Raw genomic sequence first — 22,894 nt, 5'->3', positions numbered from 1 at the left:
AAGTCCCCCCCCCCCCCCCATTATGTGTTTCCTAGAACTGGAGGTCTGATAAAAATCATTAACATTATGAAGTACATCTTTGTGATGTCATGTCACTGAGATGTACTTCATAATGTTAATGATTTTTTCCAGACCTCCAGTTCTAGGCAACACAGAATGGGGGGACTTTTTATTATTTCCACACAACAACTTTAAGGTATATTAATGACATTGAACAATGTTTAAAATTAGTGGAATTTCCCCTTAAGACCTGAAGCAGATACCAGTGGTTTCGTCGACTAAATCTAAGACGAAAAATGTCTGTCGACTACCTTTTTCACTGACGAAAACTAAATGGAAACTAAATGAAAACTAAGCTACATGTATGATGACTAAAACTAAGACTAAATATATTGACAATTTCGTCAACAAATAAAAAACTAAAGATCAAATATAAGTCATTTTACACTTGGTTGCATACTGAAAATAGCAGATCTACAACTTGTAGATCTGCTGAATTGCCAAAGAACCGGGGTTACCTTCCGTAAAATAAAAATAAAATTGCGGTGATGCATGACATGATCAAACTGTAATCATGTCTTTTACCATTCATGTAGCTCTACAACAAAGTTACGGCCATGACAGCAATGGTACAAAAACTGGTAAAAAAAAACTATATATAATATTATTCATATTCGGGTATTCGGTTTTCGGCAAAGAATGTCCCATTCGGTGCATGCCTAATCAGAGTCACGCTGAACTGGAACAGAGGAAAGCTGTCACTCTGTGATCCTGATACTAACACACACACACACACACACACACACACACACACACACACACACACACACACACACACACACACACACACACACACACACACACACACACACACACACACACACACACACACACACACACACACACACACACACACACACACACACACACACACACACACACATATAGTTAGACATGATGATGATGAAACTATCAGCAGTATAAAATGTAATATTAATCAATTGATGGCTATTATTAGGCCTACTATAAATTAAAACTAGAAATAATGTTGCGGGGTACTTATGTACGATATATGATACTTTTACTGTTCACTGTACTTTTTCGTTATTGTTTTATTTAGTGTGTAGAGAGGCATATGTACCTTCTCTGTTGAAATTACAGATCTGAATGAAAGACATAATGTATAAGAATGATTTGTAAAATCAAATAAACATGATCTACCACACAACGTCGTTCAGTTGCATCAACATTGACTCCCACGTTTAAAAAAACGTTTAAAAGTTATGACATTTTATATGACGCTGATCACAGGTCAGTATGTTAAATATTACACCCGTTTTATGGAGTGTATTTCTGCCTGAGGTTTCTTCCAGTTAAAGCTGCACTACTATACAGTATGTAACTGTCCTTTTCTACCACAGATTTATTATACTATACAGTATGTAACTGTCCTTTATACCACAGATGTATTATACTATACAGTATGTAACTGTCCTTTATACCACAGATTTATTATACTATACAGTATGTAACTGTCCTTTTCTACCACAGATGTATTATACTATACAGTATGTAACTGTCCTTTTCTACCACAGATTTATTATACTATACAGTATGTAACTGTCCTTTTCTACCACAGATTTATTATACTATACAGTATGTAACTGTCCTTTTACACCACAGATTTATTATACTATACAGTATGTAACTGTATTCAACTGTTTTTATGTTCAATTTATTAATTCATTATTATAACATTATATTATTAGCCACCTAAATGGGTGAGTACATTTACTAAAGTAGGCTACTATAAGTCAAAATGTTATAATGAATCATGAATCAACTTTACTTGAGTGTATAAGTGCAGCCTATACTTTGTACTACGTTGTACTCCTCTACATCTCAGAAGCAGATATTGTACTTTTTACTCCACTTCAGTTATTGACCACTTAAGCCCTATTTTCTTCACCTATTTTGCAGATCAGCGCAATGTGAGCTTGTAGATTAACTGTTCCTTTAAAAAAATATATATATGTTGATTTGTTTTTGTTGTTGAATACTTGGTACTGTAAGACTGTTTCGATGACTGACTGGCTGGCTGGCTGACTGACTGGCTGGCTGGCTGACTGACTGACTGACTGACTGACTGACTGACTGACTGACGGACGGACGGACGGACGGACTGGCTGACTGACTGGCTGGCTGACTGACTGGCTGGCTGACTGACTGGCTGGCTGGCTGGCTGACTGACTGACTGACTGACGGACGGACTGGCTCGCTGGCTGACTGACTGGCTGGCTGACTGACTGGCTCGCTGGCTGACTGGCTGGCTGGCTGGCTGACTGACTGACTGACTGGCTGGCTGGCTGACTGACTGACTGACTGACTGACTGACTGACTGACTGACTGACTGACTGACTGTATAAAACTAAACTAGAAATAATATTGCATTGCAGTTTATTCAAGGTATTGTGGCGCCCCCTGCTGCTTGATGCTGGCAACAACTCCTATCTCATAACTCTAAATAATGTTTGTTTGATTGATTGATTGAATAATTTAATAACAGAGAATAACAGTAGCCTACAGTAAATTACAAGCACAACTCAATACAAAACCGTGTACGGATATATTGATGATCCGGTCCCTTACAAGACACTCACAGACAAGTGTAATACTGTAAATGAATGCTTTACATGGTGTCGTCCACATGCAGTTAACAGTTTTGCATTGAGTTGTGCTTGAAATGTGCTGTAATTCTCCAAACTGTTAATAAATACTTCAATCAATCAATCAATCAATCAATCAATCAATCAATCAATCAATCAATCAATCAATCAATCAATCAATCAATCAATCAATCAATCAATCAAACTCTCTCTCTCTCTCTCTCTCTCTCTCTCTCTCTCTCTATTTAAGTCCTTGAACTGTCGCACCCGCCCCCTAGCCAGTCACACACACACACACACACACACACACACACACACAACAAACAAACAAAAGCTCCGTTTGTTTAGCACTGCAGTAAAATAACACCAAGTCGTAATGTAACATTTCTTGACATGTAGACCTACGTCGAGTAGAGTCGTCAGCAGGCTGGTGAAAAAAGCTTCTAAACAGAAGTTTCATCCTACCACCGAACTCAGGTGAATTTCTTCTGAGCTTAGCTAATTAGCTGCTTAGCAAAAAGGAATTGATGTGGAATTTCACTTTGGTGTTCCTTGGTAAAAGCAGCAACAAGTTGGTCAGGATGAAGCAATATTGTTGTTTTGTGTGATGTGATATATAGTTAACAGTGGTGGAAAATAAATAACTATAAGTGTCTATAAGTATAATTACTCAAGTAGGCTACTATGGTGTATTTGTGCTTTACTTGAGTATTTCCAATTTCCAATACTTTTACTTCTACACAATGCATGATCTCTGAGCCAAAATATTTACTTTTACGCCACTAATTATTTTAAAACTTTAGTTACTAGTTACCTTGAATATTTTAATTTAAATTAGGAAAATATATGTTAACAACTTTAACCCTATACATTTCATCTATTTTCAAAAGATTTTGTACACATTTTGAACTTGTGAAATGGGGCATTCTGAGTACTTTTACTTCCTACATTGAATATGGGACTTGTACTTGTAATGGAGTACATCTACACTGCAGTATTTATACTTTTACTTAAGTTCTATTGGAGTGCTTTTCCCCACCACCCCTGGTTCATTTGATTCATCCCATTTTAACAATGGGATGAATCTAGAGTTAAATCTTCATATGACCACCGCGCTCTGACTATAGGTGCGCCGCCCGTTCAAAACATATCAAAATAAAGGGTAGTAGGGCGCACAGCCGCACACACCAAGACTGACACTGATGAAGGCTGGATAGCCGAAACGTTTGTCCATGTGTTTCAAATATGAAATAAACTATATTTGAACTGCAGTCTTGGTGTGTGTGACCCACTACCCTTTATTATGAATCTAGAGTTGCAATACCCTCTATTGACTCCCCACTCATCCAATTTGCTTTTGTGATCTGCTTGTCTTAAACAACGTTAAACTCACCAACATTGCAGCTCTAGGCCAAGCTTGAATTATCCTCTTTCAATCTGCCAAACCTTTGTTTCATAAAAATCCACCGTAGACATGTATTGAGCTACTTTCTGTCAAGAAATTCTCTGTTCTAAGTGTTTGAGTTTGGAAGCACTCGTTTTTTAACTTTTTATCAACGGGTCGCGCTGCTGCCTCCTGCATTATGTGGGGGACCCCCTCTAAAACGAGATGATACATCTCAAGGGGCTATCCTCTAAAAGGAAATACATTTTCAATATATATTACGTGTAAAAAGCAAGGCTTTTGCACACCTACAGGCGACAGGTGCGTATAGGAGAGGGTACGGTGCCCCAAAAATGAAAAAGGAACAAACACCCGCACTGTGGGCTGTATTTTGAGTGTCTTAAGTACCAGGTCTTATTCCCTAACTTGAGTAAACTAAAGACGTGGAGGCGTGATCAATGCTCTTTGGCCACTCAGAATAGCCAAATGGCATTGATCACGCCTCCAGGTCTTTAATTTACTCAAGTTAGGGAATAAGACCTGGTACATAAGACACGCAAAATACAGCCCACTGTCTTCAAATGCAGCGACCAACTTTTATTTCAGGGATACAGCAACGTTTGGGCCTATGCGGCCTTCGTCAGGCTATGGTCACTGCATTTGAAGACAGTGTGCAGGTCTTTGTTCCTTTTTCAATATGTGAAAATGCGAAACAGGGCCGTTCAGTGACTTATACGACGAGTGCTTCAACACTCGAGCGACCATGCAGGTCTCCGTGAACAGACGCTGGGTAAAGCTGCGTCCTGTGGAGAGTGGAATAACTGGGAGTTGTGTTTATGATCGGTGTGCCTGCAGTTTGTCCAGTGGGAAAAGGTTCTGTGGTGCAAAACCTATATGCGCCGTTAAAACGAGTCAATTATTTTCATTACGTTGTTGTTTCTGTAATTAATCGAAATCAATCACTTAAAGTGATCCATTTTCAAAAGATGTGTATTTGAAAACTTGAAATGGGGCATTCTGCATAATAATAATAATAATAATTAATAAGGTACTTCATACTAAAATTGGTACTTTAGCACATTTTGATACCAATACTCTTGTGCTTTTACTCACATTTTGAATTCTGGAGTTTTACTTGTTTAAAGTATTTCTACATTGCAGTATTGATAATTTATTTATTTCTTTATTTCTCTCTCTCTCTCTCTGTCTCTCTCTCTCTCTCTCTCTCTCTCTCTCTCTCTCTCTCTCTCTCTCTCTCTCTCTCTCTCTCTCTCTGTCTCTCTCTGTCTCTCTCTTTCTCTCTCTCTCTGCTACAGACGGTGAAGCTAGCCAGTTGTCCTCAGGATGGAGTCGATGACGGGAGGCGGGAGCTCAACCCGAGCCGACGCCCCTTAGAGATGGACATCTGGAGGTGAATCCATTCATCTGTGTAGTTAGTTAGTTAGTTACTTCCTTTATTGACACAAATGTATAAAACATTGGGTCCAAACAATAATAAAAAACCCATGAATCAAAAACTTAAAAAAGGTACAATACATTAAAATATACAATACAGAATCCCTTTACAACAGGAGCTTTCTATTGCTCCACAAGTGACAGGCAGGCATGTAGCATTATGCAAAGTCTCTCTGTTAGTGCCCACAAAGAGTGAGCTCAAATCAATACCCTCATGTCCATATTTCACTCTGATATCTTGTGTGAGGGGACAAACGAGTATGTGCTGTTCGTTTTGTATACCAGTCTCACATTGGCAAAACCGCTGTTCAGCTGGTATGCGGCTCCATCTTCCCATTTCCACACGCAGTCTATGAGCGGACAACCGAAACCGTGTAAAGGTTATCCTCAAATAGTCCTCAATGTAAGGTGTACTGCTGGTACTGGTACAGTACTGTCATTGTGGATTTAACTTTTCATGTTACTGTATATAAAAGCAGGGAATCATAGCAAAAACTAGAGGAAGTGCTCTTTGGAGCACAGGTCTCCACCAGGTCAGGTAGGTTATCGTGGCCTCCTGGTGGCGCTATAATAGCTATAATGTGAAAAGTGTGCCATTTCTTCTTATACCTTTGATGGCAATTCGATATTCAAAGTCATGATTTGTGGCATTTTGTTCCAAAAATGTGTTTAGCAAAAGTCCACCTGCTGGTGGCACTAACAGGCCAATGTGAAAAGGTTGGCATTTATTCCTATAGTATAGGAATGTGCGTGCAACATTTCCCTTCCATTGCACTCTGTTTATTATTTGAGGCCTTTTGTTAAAAACGGGCCACTCCTGCTTTGGAAGCCAATGTTGGCCACTTAGGTCTGAAAACACTTGTTTTGCTTATTTCTTTAATACTTGTTTTGTTTATTTTTTAAAGGAAAATGATGCCTGGTGTCCATGTCCATGGAATCCCCCTTTTAGAACCTTTTCAGGGGTAGGGGTGTCCCGCCCAGACGGGATAGTGGGTGTACAGGGTGACCCTGCCTGGGGGAGATGGGCTAGTTGGGCTAACCCTACACCACACTCCCTCAGGCACGCCCGGAGGTCCCCTTCGTGCGTGCGATGCTCGGACTTGGTCGTCCGGTTGTCCACGCGGCCCTTACACCCGCCACCTCGTCTGGAATCCTCCTGGTAGTGCACCGTCCGCCTGCTGTCTCGTCTGGAAGGAAGGAATCCTCAGCGATTTGACTTGTTCCGGTTGCCTGCCGCCCATCTGAAGACGAGGTACCCCTTTTTTATACCCCCTACACTACAGGTTGTGCAATTGACTCGGCCGACGTTGGATCTGCGTGCTGGTGTAGTGTAGTAGACTGCTCCCTGGGATATTGGTTGAATCTCTTGTAGTGATGTGAATTAGTGACACTGTGTGTGTGTGTGTGTGTGTGTGTGTGTGTGTGTGTGTGTGTGTGTGTGTGTGTGTGTGTGTGTGTGTGTGTGTGTGTGTGTGTGTGTGTGTGTGTGTGTGTGTGTGTGTGTGTGTGTGTGGTGTGTGTGTGTGTGTGGTGTCATTTGAAAGGTCCATAAGACCATGGTTACTTGACGCTAATCACATGATGCTGCTAGATTTCAATCGAGACATTATACGAATTTAATTTCTTCAATACAATCTACAAATTTCATTTCTTCAAGACAATCTACGAATTTAATTTCTTCAAGACAATTTACGAATTTAATTTAATTTCTTCGAGACAATCTCCGATTTTCATTTAATTTCTTCGAGACAATCTCCGATTTTCATTTCTTCAAGACAATCTTTCATTTCTTTGAATCATCAATTTCTAACCAATAGAGCAACTATTTTAGATTTCTCGCCCACTTTTGGAATTATGTCATGGCAAGGTAAATGACAACCCTTTATGTGTGTGTGTGTGTGTGTGTGGGGGGGTGTGTGGGGGTGTCATTTGAAAGGTCCATAAGACCATGGTCACTTGACGCTAATCACATGACGCTGCTACATTTCAATCGAGACATTATACGAATTTAATTTCTTCAAGACAATCTACAAATTTCATTTCTTCAAGACAATTTACGAATTTCATTTCTTCAAGACAATTTACGAATTTCATTTAATTTCTTCGAGACAATCTCTTTTTTTCATTTCTTCAAAACAATCTTTCATTTCTTTGAATCATCAATTTCTAACCAATAGAGCAACTATTTTAGATTTCTCGCCCACTTTTGGCATTATGTCATGGCAAGGTAAATGACAACCCTTTATGTGTGTGTGTGTGTGTGTGTGTGTGTGTGTGTGTGTGTGTGTGTGTGTGTGTGTGTGTGTGTGTGTGTGTGTGTGTGTGTGTGTGTGTGTGTGTGTGTGTGTGTGTGTGTGTGTGTGTGTGTGTGTGTGTGTGTGTGTGTGTGTGTGTGCATGTATAGATATTTTTAGGGCTGTCAAACGATAAAAAAATGTAATCGGCTTAAAACATAATGAATCATGATTAATCGGTAATCACCATTCGAACTTTGTCCAAAATATGATATGTTTTATTGTTGTGGAAATGAAAAGATAAGTAACAGAAGGCGATAATTAACATACATATGTATATTCTAACACATCCAGTGTGGTAGGATGGATGGTGTCTCTCACCCCGTTGTCGTGCTATGTGATTTGAGCTGCTGCCTATGTAAATTGTGCAAAAAAAAACAAAAAACAGCTTAACCAGATTACACTATAACCTGAAAATAGTTACATATTACTATAGGCAAACGCATTTGGAATGGGAAATAGAGGGGGGAAATGGAATTGGTATATATATATATTTTTTAACTTTTTAATTTTGATGTTTGATTGATCACGATTGATCACGATTGATCACGATCTACCTTTTGGGCACCCCTGATTCTAGATAGTGCAGCTTTGTCCGTCCCTGGCTGTGTCCCTATGTATGTTTAGGTTACCAACAGGGGGGCGCTGTTGCACCACTCACTTCAGACAGGTCAGATTTTTTTCCAACAAATTAACTCGTAGTTATGTTTGACAGCCCTAATTATTTTAGGAACAATTAATAATGAGCATTTTCTGGTATCTATTTATCTATCTGTGGATCAATCTATCGTTCAGATGAGGAGAAGCCATTCCCCGTACACTTTGGTGAAGAAGAAGAGAAGGCATATCCTCGGATATATTCGTGATGGGGACAGTGGAAGCCAACAGGTGGCCCGACCCCGGATGACGCCGATCTTTAACAGCAAGGCCAACACCAAAGTAGGCACCTCATGTGATCAGTGATGTCAGGTGAGGTGAACTTTGTCCCGTTGGTATTCAGGACAACTTCATGAGAACCTGGACAGGCGCTGTTGTTCTGCCGTGATGTGGGTCATCTTCTCAACAAAAACCTCTCCTTCCTTTGTGCCGCTTTTATTGACTAAAACATGTGCTGCTCCTTTTTGTGGTTGTTGGGGGTGTAATTCAGAATCAACTAGAAAAAGTGCCCTTCTGGGCACAGGTCTCCACCAGGATTCTTCCTCAGCCTAGTGGGAATATGCGTGCACAGTTTCATCGCAATGGGACGCTGCGTTGAGGAGTTGTGGCGATTTGTACAAAGCGGGCTACTCCTGAAAACTGTAGGAGCCAATCGTGGCCAATCAGGATGGAATATGAGAAATCAAACAAACCTGTCTTGATCACATGACTATGGAGATCATGTGTACCGATTTGCGTGAAATTTGGATAGAATCTGAAGGAGTAATAATAGATAATGTGTTTTACATATGTCGGCCTCCTGGTGGCGCTATAAAGAGCAGATGTGAAAAATTCCAGACAAAGGTTTTTCCCTGGCCTCTAGGGAGTTGGCATACAAAGTTATCCACAGATCCGTGCAGTTAGAGGTAAAACACTTTTCGGCCAGTTATAGCGCCACCTTGAGGCTGAGTTGAAATTGTTCATGTGGCATTTCGTCCTCGGCCTAGTGGGAATGTGGGTGCACAATTTCACGGAAATCACGCGATGTGTTCATGATTTGCAGCATTTTGTTTGAAACTGAGCACTCCTGTGAACTTTGGAAGCCAATCTTAACCAATCAGGATGGAGTGTGAGAAATCTGAAAGACCGGTTTCGTTGAATGGCTCTAGAGAGACTGTGTACCAATTTGCGTGATGTTTGGACAAAATCTGTAGGTGTACTGTGCAAAAACTTGTTTTGCACAAAGCGGCCTCCTGGTGGCGCTATAACAGGCCGTTCTGGAAAGTTTGGGGCAGAGGTTCATCGTTGGCATCCAGCGAGTGTGTGTGCAAAATTTGGCATCGACCGGGTTAACGGTGGCCGAGATTAGCTGCTCACGGACACACGGACGGACACAGACAATGTTGGATGGAGACAAACATACTCTCCCCCCTGGACCCCCATGCCTTCGGCCTGGTGGAAACAATAATAAGCAGACTCGGCAACCTGACTGTAGAAAGTAACGGTACAGTAAAGAACTTGGGGGTCATTATTGATTCTGAATTTAAATTTAATTCACATATTAATCAAGTTAATTAATCATATTAATCATGTTTTTTCACCTTAGAAATATTGCACGAATCGGAGCCTATTTGTCATTGGATACAATGTGTATAGGAATATAGATTACCTGATCATATAATTTATAGTCTGTTGATGGATTACCTGATCATAAGAACACAGTTTGAAATGGATTGCATGATTAGATTATTAATTCCGAGATGATTGGCCTCCTGGATTAACATGAAATAATGTATTAACTCCAAATTTCTGACAATGTTGTTGTGTCTGTCTGTCTGTCTGTCTGTCTGTCTGTCTGTCTGTCTGTCTGTCTGTCTGTCTGTCTGTCTGTCTGTCTGTCTGTCTGTCTGTCTGTCTGTCTTCACACACACACACACACACACACACACACACACACACACACACACACACACACACACACACACACACACACACACACACACACACACACACACACACACACCTCAGTGTGTTTCCAGTACACACAGGTATTCAGTGTGGTTAATAGAAAACAGAAGGAGTTCCTATCAGCTCCATTCAAGGTCACACGCACACACACACACACGCAAGCACGCACACACGCACGCACGCACACATACACACACAGACACACACACACACACACACACACACACACACACACACACACACACACACACACAGAAACAAACACGCACACACACAGACACACACAGACACACACACACACACACACACACACACACACACACACACACACACATACACAGACACAGACACACACACGCACAGACACAGACAGACACAGCCAGACACAGCAATGACATTACTCGACACATTGTGAGTTTGTAGATCTACTAATTAACGTTTTTTTCTCTCGAAAATGTCACACAAAATAAGATGATTCATTTTATTTCTCAAAATATTTTGAAAATATTTATAAAAAATTACAAATAAACAGCAGGAAAGATGGAAAAAAACGACAATAATAAAAAATTATTTCCTCATGACCCATACAAACATTGGGAAATGTCCTTCAGAACATGACTGTCCTGCCTGCGGAAGCAAGATGGTAAATGAGGGTGTGTGCGTGTGTGTGTGTGTGTGTGCATGTATACACCCCCAACAACCACAAAAAGGAACAACACAGCACATGTTTTAGTCAATAAAAGCGGCACAAAGGAAGGAGAGGTGTAGTTTTTGTTGTGAAGATGGAATCAAAGTTGGCCCACATCGAGGCAGAACAACAGCACCTGTCCAGGTTCTCATGAAGTTGTCCTGAATACCAACGGGACAAAGTTCACACCTCTCTCTCTCTCTCTCTCTCTCTCTCTCTCTCTCCCCTGTGCATGCAGTGGGACAATAGCAGAGAGAGCAGACATTGTGTGGAGCTGGGTGCTAGGGGTGCTATTAAGACGTTTCATCTTACACACACGCTCGCTCTGTGCCGGACACACACCAACACACACACCTGACTACATTCTAATTTCTACCGTCTGACGGCACGCACCGGGTGAGTTACACGATCCACCAGTGTTGGCGTTGACAGTATAGATTTTGATTTGATTTAGTTTTAGTCTGGTTTTAGCTGACTGAGATTTTATAGTCGACTACATCTACTGTTGAGGCCTTGCTGGCGTCGTAATGTCCGATTCATACTTAGCTGTGTGCCTGAAAATAGTACAACCATAAGCATAACATTACTTGTCTTAGATCTATACTGAATCTCGCCTCCATTTATGTCTAGTTCTCGTGTTGATGAAATTGTCAATATATTTTATAGTCATAGTTTGAGTCACCATAGCTTATAGTTTCTATGTCGGGCGTAAAAAGGTAGCCGACGAACATCTTTCGTCGTGGTTTTAGTACATTTTAGTTATTCAACTCTATTTCGTTTGAAGTTAACTTATTAATTTGCACAAGAAATACACCTGTAAATGTGTTACTAGTGGTGGTGGAAGAAGTACTCAGATTTGGGTTTTGTTATTTAACCACTTAAACCCTGTACTCGGTTGACTGGAGTCCCTCAGGGACCTATACTATACTATAGTGACTTTTCTGTTTTCGCTCTAGAATAGATAACTTGGCTGAAAATAGCCAATCTTCAAGCTCACTTGTAGATCGGCTATTTTCTGTAAACGTTGCCCCTCAGTATACGGATGGTGGGGGGTCTAAATGGTTAACTTAAATGACTGGCATCCAAATGTACCAAACGTAATTGTGCAAAATGTTCCATTCTACAAGTTTTCAAAATGTGTCAATTTTTCGAAGATTGACACAAGCTCGCAGCACATAGTGAGCTTGTTTTGTAGTAATTTTTCAAAGTTTTCAAATAACTTTAGTGGAGTAAAAATGGTTCAACCCCACTTTGATTTAATTGAAAGTTAACACAAGAAATGCACTCGCAGATGCATTACTGTAAAAGAGTGGTTTTCAACTAGTGGTCTGGGGACCACCAGTGGTCCTTGAGCGGGTTCCAGGTGGTCCCCAGCTAAATGACGGAGAGTCGGTAACCAAATGGACCCTTAATATATCTTTAACTCTTGAGAGTTAAATGTTTGTTAAACATCTGCATTACTTAATTTACAAGAAGTCTACACAATAGATTGTATAGAATAATTGTTATTTTGATCAACACAGCACAGAATTGTGGACAAAATCAAACAAAATAACAAAATACTATTTAGTTTTGTGTCTGAGAGGCTATTATTGTCATCGAATGGTGGTCAAAAGCAGAAGAGATAATGGGCCTTGACATGAAAAGGGTTGTGAAAAAACGCTGATCCATTGACAAATATGAGTTTAATGCACTTGAACACAGACGACAACCTTTTGTTGACACAAAACGATAGCAACCCGGTTGCACGCCTGTGAAATGGCACGGATTGGCATTTCCGTAACATACACGCCTAGAAAACCCCCCAATCGGTACATATTCCACTGAAATCCTCCCCATAGACCGTGACAGAGGGGGGTGCCGTCTCTACCCCCCCATAGACTGTGACAGAGGGGGGTGCCGTCTCTACCCCCCCATAGACCGTGACGGAGGGGGGTGCCGTCTCTACCTCCCCATAGACCGTGACAGAGGGGGGTCCGTCTCTACCTCCCCATAGACCGTGACAGAGGGGGGTCCGTCTCTACCTCCCCATAGACCGTGACAGAGGGGGGTTCCGTCTCTACCTCCCCATAGACCGTGACAGAGGGGGGTGCCGTCTCTACCCCCCCATAGACCGTGACGGAGGAGGGTCCGTCTCTACCTCCCCATAGACCGTGACAGAGGGGGGTCCGTCTCTACCTCCCCATAGACCGTGACAGAGGGGGGTGCCGTCTCTACCCCCCCATAGACCGTGACGGAGGAGGGTCCGTCTCTACCTCCCCATAGACCGTGACAGAGGGGGGTCCGTCTCTACCTCCCCATAGACCGTGACAGAGGGGGGTCCGTCTCTACCTCCCCATAGACCGTGACAGAGGGGGGTCCGTCTCTACCTCCCCGTAGACCGTGACAGAGGGGGGTCCGTCTCTACCTCCCCATAGACCGTGACAGAGGGGGGTGCCGTCTCTACCTCCCCATAGACCGTGACAGAGGGGGGTGCCGTCTCTACCTCCCCATAGACTGTGACAGAGGGGGGTGCCGTCTCTACCTCCCCATAGACCATGACGGAGGGGGGTGCCGTCTTTACCTCCCCATAGACCGTGACAGAGGGGGGTCCGTCTCTACCTCCCCATAGACCGTGACAGAGGGGGGTCCGTCTCTACCTCCCCATAGACCGTGACAGAGGGGGGTGCCGTCTCTACCTCCCCATAGACTGTGACAGAGGGGGGTCCGTCTCTACCTCCCCATAGACTGTGACAGAGGGGGGTGCCGTCTTTACCTCCCCATAGACCGTGACAGAGGGGGGTGCCGTCTCTACCCCCCCATAGACCGTGACAGAGGGGGGTCCGTCTCTATCTCCCCATAGACTGTGACAGAGGGGGGTCCGTCTCTCCCCATAGACCGTGACAGAGGGGGGTCCGTCTCCACCTCCCCATAGACCGTGACGGAGGGGGGTCCGCGGGGCTAATGAGTGTCAATGTGGGGGTCCTTGTGTGAGATAACCCACTGGGTTACAGCGTTCAACTCCATCTCCCAGGGTTCCCTGACGTCCGTCCCGAATCGACCATGAAAGGCATGATGGCCAAGAAGGCGGAGGTCCAGCGGCGCATCGTGTCCAAGGACGGCCACAACAACGTGCGCATCGACAACGTGGAGGGCATGGTGAAGCTGTACCTGCACGACATCTGGACCACGGTGGTGGACATGAAGTGGCGCTACAAGCTCACGCTCTTCGCCTCCACCTTCGTCATGACCTGGTTCATCTTCGGCGTCATCTTCTACTTCATCGGCATGGGCAACGGCGACTTCGAGGAGGTATTGTCGGTGGGCGGGCGGGCTCGTCGTCATCTGTGATGTGCGGTTTTTGGGGGCTTTTGGTTCTTGGGTTGTCTGGGGGGGTGCGGTGTGTCTGTAATTGTGAGGGTGCAAAAGTGAATTGAAGTTGATTTACTGATATGAATAAATATAGAAAAATAAATATACATTTTAAAAGTAGAGATGTCCCGAGGCGATATACTGTATCGGTATCGGATAGGCCCTTATTTGTTATATCGGGTCGAATATGCCAGTCTAACCACAGATCCGACACAGGGGTAATAGTTGACACTATGACAGGTAAATAAAATGTCGGGACATGTGAAGTTGCCCCAAACTGCAATGTGCACATTTGAGTGAGGAGTCTGCTATGAACACAACACGAGATATATAGCTATAGGCTATAAACACAACATGAGATCACGACACTGGTATCGGTATCGCCTAACACAGAAATTGAGGTATCGGGACATCCCTAATTCTAAGTAATGCACTCGTCCACTCTCGGGTGAATGTTTTTTGCGTGCCTATAACAGGCGCTGCCGTCCAACCACACGCGCTGCCTGGTCAACGTGGAGACGCTGACCGGCGCCTTCCTCTTCTCGCTGGAGTCGCAGACCACCATCGGCTACGGCTTCCGCTACATCTCCGAGGAGTGCCCGCTGGCCATCTTCACGCTGGTGGCGCAGCTGGTCATCACCGGCCTGGCGGAGATCTTCGTCACGGGGGCCTTCCTGGCCAAGCTGGCGCGGCCCAAGAAGCGCGCGGAGACCATCAAGTTCAGCCACTCGGCGGTGGTGTGCCGCAGCGGGGGAAAGCTGTGTCTGATGGTGCGCGTGGCCAACATGAGGAAGAGCCTGCTGATCCAGTGTCAGCTGGCCGGCAAGCTGCTGCACCCCAACGTGACGGAGGAAGGCAAGGATCCCGCTTTTTAACACTATAATCTATATATCAGATTAGAAAATTCTCGTATAGATCTCGTATATAAAACCATTTAGACCTGATGCCGATTCTGGAAGAAAAAAAATCTTCTAAATCCTAAAAGTTTTCTGAAAATTCCTATGTTTCTGTGTGTGGTTGGTGCTCAACCTTTTTCATGTCAAGTACCCCCAGAATTATATGTATTTTGCCGCGGACCCCCATTTTTCCAGGGACCCGCCCAGAAGCAAAGATTTGAGTTAAAAACATTCACTTTGAAAGAATATATATATAATCAAAGATTTGCACCACATTTTCACGATTGTTCAGAAAGCCATAGTCTGTCTGTCTGTCTGTAAGCCATACAGTCTGTCTGTCTGTCTGTAAGCCATACAGTCTGTCTGTCTGTCTGTCTGTAAGCCATACAGTCTGTCTGTCTTTCTGTAAGCCATACAGTCTGTCTGTCTGTAAGCCATACAGTCTGTCTGTCTGTCTGTCTGTAAGCCATACAGTCTGTCTGTCTTTCTGTAAGCCATACAGTCTGTCTGTCTGTAAGCCATACAGTCTGTCTGTCTTTCTGTAAGCCATACAGTCTGTCTGTCTGTCTGTAAGCCATACAGTCTGTCTGTCTGTCTGTAAGCCATACAGTCTGTCTGTCTGTAAGCCATACAGTCTGTCTGTCTTTCTGTAAGCCATACAGTCTGTCTGTCTGTAAGCCATACAGTCTGTCTGTCTGTCTGTAAGCCATACAGTCTGTCTGTCTGTCTGTCTGTCTGTAAGCCATACTGTCTGTCTGTCTGTCTGTCTGTCTGTAAGCCATACTGTCTGTCTGTCTGTCTGTAAGCCATACTGTCTGTCTGTCTGTCTGTAAGCCATACTGTCTGTCTGTCTGTCTGTCTGTCTGTCTGTAAGCCATACTGTCTGTCTGTCTGTCTGTAAGCCATACTGTCTGTCTGTCTGTAAGCCATACAGTCTGTCTGTCCCTCTAAAGGCGAGAAGACCAGCGTGCACCAGAGCCACGTGGACTTCTACATGGACTCGAGCGGCGAGTGTCCGTTCCTCATCCTGCCGCTCACCTTCTACCACGTGCTGGACGAGAGCAGCCCGCTGGCGGGCCTGACGGCCGACAACCTGCACACGCGTGACTTTGAGCTGCTGGTGACGCTCAACGCCACCATGGAGTCCACGGCCGCCACCTGCCAGGTACTAACTTTGACGATGGAGAGGGCCGTCTTTAGTTCCACACTCACTCCAGAGGGCCGTCTTTAGTTCCACACTCACTCCAGAGGGCCGTCTTTAGTTCCACACTCACTCCAGAGGGCCACTATAGTTCCACACTCACTCTAGAGGGCCACTATAGTTCCACACTCACTCCAGAGGGCCACTATAGTTCCACACTCACTCCAGAGGGCCGTCTTTAGTTCCACACTCACTCCAGAGGGCCGTCTTTAGTTCCACACTCACTCCAGAGGGCCGTCTTTAGTTCCACACTCACTCCAGAGGGATGTCTATAGTTCCACACTCACTCTAGAGGGCCACTATAGTTCCACACTCACTCCAGAGGGCCACTATAGTTCCACACTCACTCCAGAGGGCCACTATAGTTCCACACTCACTCCAGAGGGCCACTATAGTTCCACAAGTTCCACACTCACTCCAGAGGGCCACTATAGTTCCACACTCACTCCAGAGGGCCGTCTTTAGTTCCACACTCACTCCAGAGGGCCGTCTATAGTTCCACACTCACTCCAGAGGGCCACATTGCATATTACTGTCGTAGCAAAAATTGCCTATCTTGTAGATCGGCAATTCTTTGCTATATTTTTTTGTTTCTTGGAAAACAAATCAACGCGATGGTAACTATGCAACAAAAAAAAACTTTCACCTACCTTGTTTTTTTTAGCCTACGTGTAAAACGGTGATGTGTGACAATAAAGCGGCTTGTGATTGTGCCATGCAGAGCCGCACCTCCTACGTGCCACAGGAGATCCTGTGGGGACACGAGTTCCGGCCCGTGCTCTTCAGCACCACCGGGGGGCGCTATGTGGCCGACTTCAACTTCTTCGACAAGGTGCAGGTGTGCAACGACGCCGGCCTCCTCATGGGCAACAACGCCGAGAAGCTGAAGCTGGAGGAGGAGTACAAGAGAGAGTGAGCCCGTTCCGTGCCGTGTGTGTGTAGAGGCCTGATGCTCGGCAGCCATATTGGAAAGAAACTGGGAACTCTTAACCCATTTCGACCTGATCTTTCGATCCCAAAACTATGTTTATATGTCACTGGTGCTCAACCTTTTTCATGTCGTCAAGGAAGGACCCACAGAATTATCTGTGTATATGGTCGCCGACCCCCATCGGAAAATGTGTTGTTCCTGCAGGGAGCCCACCAGAAGCAAAGATTTTTTGTTGAAAATATATATATTCAGATAAGATTAGCGCCACATTTTCACGATTAAAAAAAAATAGCAGATCTACACAAGCTCGTGGCACGGCACTCGGTGCCGCGCTACGAGCTTGTAGATGACTTGTAGAGCTAAAGACTAGTATCGTACGTGCCATATCCCATTCTGAACGGGACCCCGTTTTGGTGTAGGCATCATGTTATGCTTTAGCTATTGAAAAATAGTTTCATTTCATTTCCTGGGCCACTCGTCGTTCTGAAAGGGGGAGGGACTGCGACGCTCTATAAGCTTGGAGCTTGATCGGCTTTTAATTTTCCAATATTCTTTGACACACATACTACATCAGAATACTATACTACGTAGTATGAATAAATAGAAGAATGCAATAAATTGTTTATTTATGTGTTTGTTATGGGGATATTATGTAATATCCGAGCCAAGAAGACTCTTCCTGTTGGTATAGTTGAAGTTGCAATCTTGAACTTATTTTATTGAACAAAATAATGTTTTAAAGTTGTTAGTGATATTGTTGTAAGAAAGTGACATTTTGTTATGTATTTAAAACAAAATGTTTCTTTAGTTTTTGTTAAGTTATTTTCTCTACATTGTGATAGTAATCATTGTTATATAGTGGGAGTGTTTGTTCAGTAACAGGCGTCACCATTTCTCTACAGCTCGTAAATAAACAAAACACACATTTCCAGCCTTCAGGTGGGATATAAATGTCATCCAAGTTGCTCTGACCTTCTAACCCAGACGGAGGACATAAAACCAGTGTTGATTTTGACAGCAAGTTTTCGTCATAGACTTTAGAGTAGTTTTAGTCACATTTTAGCCACCTGGAATGTTGTAGTGTTATAGTCTAGTTTTAGTCGACTAAATCTACAGTTGATTTAGTCGACAAACAATTTTTCGCAGGCCTTGATGCCGTCCTAATGGCTGATTTTACACTTGATGAAAATAGCAGATCTACAAGCTCACAACGCGTCGCAGCGTCACTCATTGTGAGCTTGTAGATATGCTATTTTCAGCATGCAACGAAGGGCTATATCTTCTATTTTAAAATAGTTCAAATAGCTGATCTACAAGCTCACAGCGTGAGCATACTAAATGTGGCCACTTTTTGTTTGCATTTTATTTAATGTTTTTATTCATTATTTTTTATACATAATATGTACGCAACATACTGTATGTCGGAGTACTTAATGTGTTCATGATATTTCTAATGTTTGCTGCTGTTCACTACAATAAAAGAGTTTGCCTGAACGGGAACCCATTTTGGTGTTAGCATCATGTTATGCTTTAGCTATTGAAAAATAGCAGATCTACAAGCTCATAGCGCGCCACCGAGTGGCGCGATACGAGCTTGTAGATCTGCTATTTTTGAAAAATCGAAGAGCGACTGACATTTCTAGAATCTGATCTCAGGTCAGAATGGGTTAATCAGACCAGTGTGTGTCCAGTGGAAACCTCGTATGAATCTGATCTCAGGTCAGAATGGGTTAAGGGAACGAACCAATACTTGAACAAAGAAATATAGATGGATACGGTCATAATGCCTCGCGCTCAGGGCCGTAGGAACCACGGGGGTCCCCGGGGACACGTCCCCGGTGGGCCGCGGAGCGGCCCACGGGGGGCCGCGAACCGTTTTGGGCCGCCGTCCACGGGGAATAAAAAAGCCTCAAATGGGGCCCGGAAATAACGACTTTATAACCGCAAATACCCGATTTTTTTCCCATGCAGTCATCTTTTTTTAGTATGGTAAACAATAAACATTGCAGGCAATGCATTTTGATTTAATTGTAAGAGGCAGCGTATCAACACACAGGTGTAACCACTACATGTTCTGATTGAGCATGGGGAAGCAGCGGACAACAAACACATGATTTCATTATAAACTGTAGGCCTACGTACCGGTAGATTTTCACCCAATGGAAATGTACACTTCACGGATTATAGGCCATTTGGAATTAGAACAATCGGTTGAAGAATGCCCGAGTACAGCACGATTTAAATATCAACTTTTTCGTTGCGCTGAGGACTTGTTGCGCCGAGGTGTTTTATAGTAGGCCTATACTATACTTGTGAGGACCTGGCTGGCGCACGGCGCGCACCGAAAAGGGTTCTTTTTTTTTTTCCTTCTAAGCAAGCAGGAAGTTGTTTATGTTATGCCCAGTGCTGGTTAAAGCCATGTATGTCTCGGGCAGGCTCATCAAAAAGGTAAGATTTGCACTAGGCTATTTCTGCTGTGCAGACCCGTTTTTACCCGAAAATAACGACTTTATAACCGCAAATACCCGATTTTTTCCGCACGGGCGCTTCGCGCCCGTGCATGTGGGCCGCTTCAGATTGGTCCCCCCCATCTGTGAAGTGCTGGATACGGCCATGCTCGCGCTCTCTCTGGCATTGTTGTGGTAACAATGCCTGTGTATCCAGTTACAACACGGCGCGGCAGCACTTTTATTTTGACAAAACACAGCAGAGCTACTTGGCTGCATGCAGCATGCGCTAACACAAACAGCCCTGATATAGGCTCTCTATCTACGCATAGCAGCCAACAGCCATATTGTAAAGACATTGGGCCTTCCTCTTTACTCGTTTCAAAGGCCTTACCAATGTAATGATCGCCATAGTAGTGTAACACTTGTTGCACAGTGTTTCTCAAACATTTAATGTTCGAGGACGCCCTCATAATTCCATACCATTTGTACACTCTCAGATCGATCGAGTTACACACCCACATGGGGCCATTTGGACGCCCTTCAGAGGGTCCCTGGACCACACTTTGAGACCCTCTGCTGTGTCAGTGTTCATTGTCCATCAAATTGCACAATATATCAGCACCCTGATTCTGTCTGACCAGAGAATAACAGAACATATCACTGGTAACACTAATACCAGTTAAGAAAGATAGAAGCCAAATTAATTTGAAATATGGCTGTTGTGCATTGAGCGTACTACAATAAATACAATGTTTAGTATACAGTGCAGTATACAGGCTTTAGGTCCTACTAAAGCAGTTAAAATGCATGTTTAATGCATGAAGACTAGAGCGTCTAGAGCAGCCCAGCCCCCTTCCATGACGACACCAGGCCCAGGAAATGATTCCCAATGCATTTTTTCCCATAGACATTTCAAAAAGTATTTATTTAAAGTTGTGACAACTCATGACAACAGACGCAATATTTTGGACCAAACAAATAATTACAAAGAAGATTTTTTTTTTTTTTTTAAGTTTAAGTCTATGAGAAAAATGAACGGGGGGTCATTTCCTGGGCCCTGGTAGGGGGCGGGACTGCGATGCTCTATAGCACGGAGTTTACAGTGCTGCACATTCATGCATCCATTTTATTTTGTATACAGTCATTCAAAACCTTGAAACTGTGCTTCGGTTGCAACCAGGGGTTACCAACATGTCTGTACACAGACAAATGTGCCTGTGGCCACTTTAACTCTATACATTGAACACATTTTCAATGTAAAAATTGTAAAAGAAAATATTTGCAATATTTTTAAAACATTAACACGAATCTTGTATGGGGGTCCCTGGCACAAAAGATTTTCAGGTGTGCGTCGAGTTTCTGAGTTTCTGATGAAGATTCGTCTGGCAGAAAGAAACGGACTATTCCAAAATTAAGGCTTCACATATTTCTGGAGCGAACATTTGGAGAAAATAGCAGAAACTCCTCTTAAAGTGAACGCTGATGGTGGCATAGCTTAATTTCATTTGTGCTAGCGGCAGAGGAAGAATTAATTAAACAAGATGTTTTGTAAAAAAAATATTTTAGATTTGTATTATCGTGAGAACGATGGCTTCCATTATCGCATCACAACTTTTCAGGAAGCCTGCAGTTTCTATTAGCTTGGATTCCCCATATCACTGGTGGACAGGTAACGGTTTCTTAATTGCCCACAGCCCTCCCATGAGACAGACCGAGTCTAAATAAATTGTGGCATTTTGTCATGAACATTAGTGAGCACCAATTATATGAAGATGGGTTGAAAAGTGGTGAAGAGGTCCTTTAAGATTTGTATTAAGAATGATTGGTTAGATGCATATTGTAGGTTTCTATGTTTATTGGTGGTAATCACTATGGAAAAATACCCTTGTGGTGAACTGTCCCTTTAGCAATATAATAAACTAATTACACACAATTAACTTGATTCCTCTTCTGTAATAGTAAGTAGGTGTTACCCTGTCTGTCCACCAGGTGTCGCCAGTGTGTTGATCAGTGTTCTTTGTATGATGAACCCTTATAACTCTATGGAAAAACCCCACATGCACTTCTATTTGACGCACGCACGCACGCACGCGCGCGCACACACACACACACACACACACACACACACACACACACACACACACACACACACACACACACACACATGTTTATAACTTAACTGAAAATGTACAGTATTGTGTGTCTTACCAAACATAACTAAAACAAAGGTTTTGTTTTGTGATTTTTCTTAACAGTCTTTTTTCTGCTCTACTTGTTGCTAAAAAGAAATAAATGGTTCATTTTACAATGAAGAACTTTTATTAATTCCCAGAGGGGACGTTGTCATTGTCACCGCTTCACAACATGACATCCAAATAGAGACGGAAGAAAGACATTTTTTAAACACATATAAATAATAATTCAAATATAGCAATACGATACAAAAGGCAGAGGAGTCCGCCACCAATACATAACTGTATATATATAGTATACAATATACAACCTCATACGAGGTTTCCACTGGACACACACTGGTCTGATTAACCCATTCTGACCTGAGATCAGATTCTAAAAATGTCAGTCGTTCTTCGATTTTTCAAAAATAGCAGACCTACAAGCTCTATTTTTCAATAGCTAAAGCATAACATGATGCTAACACCAAAATGGGTTAAGACCGTAGGGTATCTCAATGTCTGGCCTGTGTGTGGACCAAATTGGGTCTGTAACTCTGAGAGTGTTCCATTTGTACACTCTCAGAGTGATTGTACGGTGCAGATTAGTGGTCCCAAATATAAATGGGGTCCGTGGTCTCATGCATATTAAACTGGGGGGGTCCTTTAAATTAAAAAAAGGTTGAGAACCACTGAACCATACACAAAAGGTATAATGGTATACAACAGTGCAATATACAGGCTTTACAGTAGGTCCTACTATAGAGCAGTTAAAAGGCATGTTTAATGCATGAAGGCTATAG

General features: G+C 43.2%; 1 protein-coding gene across 1 annotated transcript; it reads left to right on the top strand.

The window, feature by feature from the left end:
• The first annotated feature begins 14,129 nt into the window (after positions 1-14,129).
• kcnj15 (potassium inwardly rectifying channel subfamily J member 15) lies at positions 14,130-17,524 on the top strand. Its single transcript, XM_083784335.1, has 4 exons — positions 14,130-14,382; positions 14,919-15,297; positions 16,292-16,503; positions 17,261-17,524. The coding sequence occupies exons 1-4, from the start codon at positions 14,134-14,136 to the stop codon at positions 17,453-17,455; spliced, it is 1,035 nt and encodes a 344-aa protein (XP_083640461.1). The 5' UTR covers positions 14,130-14,133; the 3' UTR covers positions 17,456-17,524.
• The last annotated feature ends 5,370 nt before the right edge of the window (positions 17,525-22,894 follow it).

Source organism: Protomyctophum parallelum (assembly GCF_964188405.1).
Source record: "Protomyctophum parallelum genome assembly, chromosome: 1".
NCBI classification, from domain to species: domain Eukaryota; kingdom Metazoa; phylum Chordata; class Actinopteri; order Myctophiformes; family Myctophidae; genus Protomyctophum; species Protomyctophum parallelum.
The sequence above is the reverse complement of the archived record's forward strand: the minus strand, read 5'-3'. Positions and strand labels throughout refer to the sequence as shown.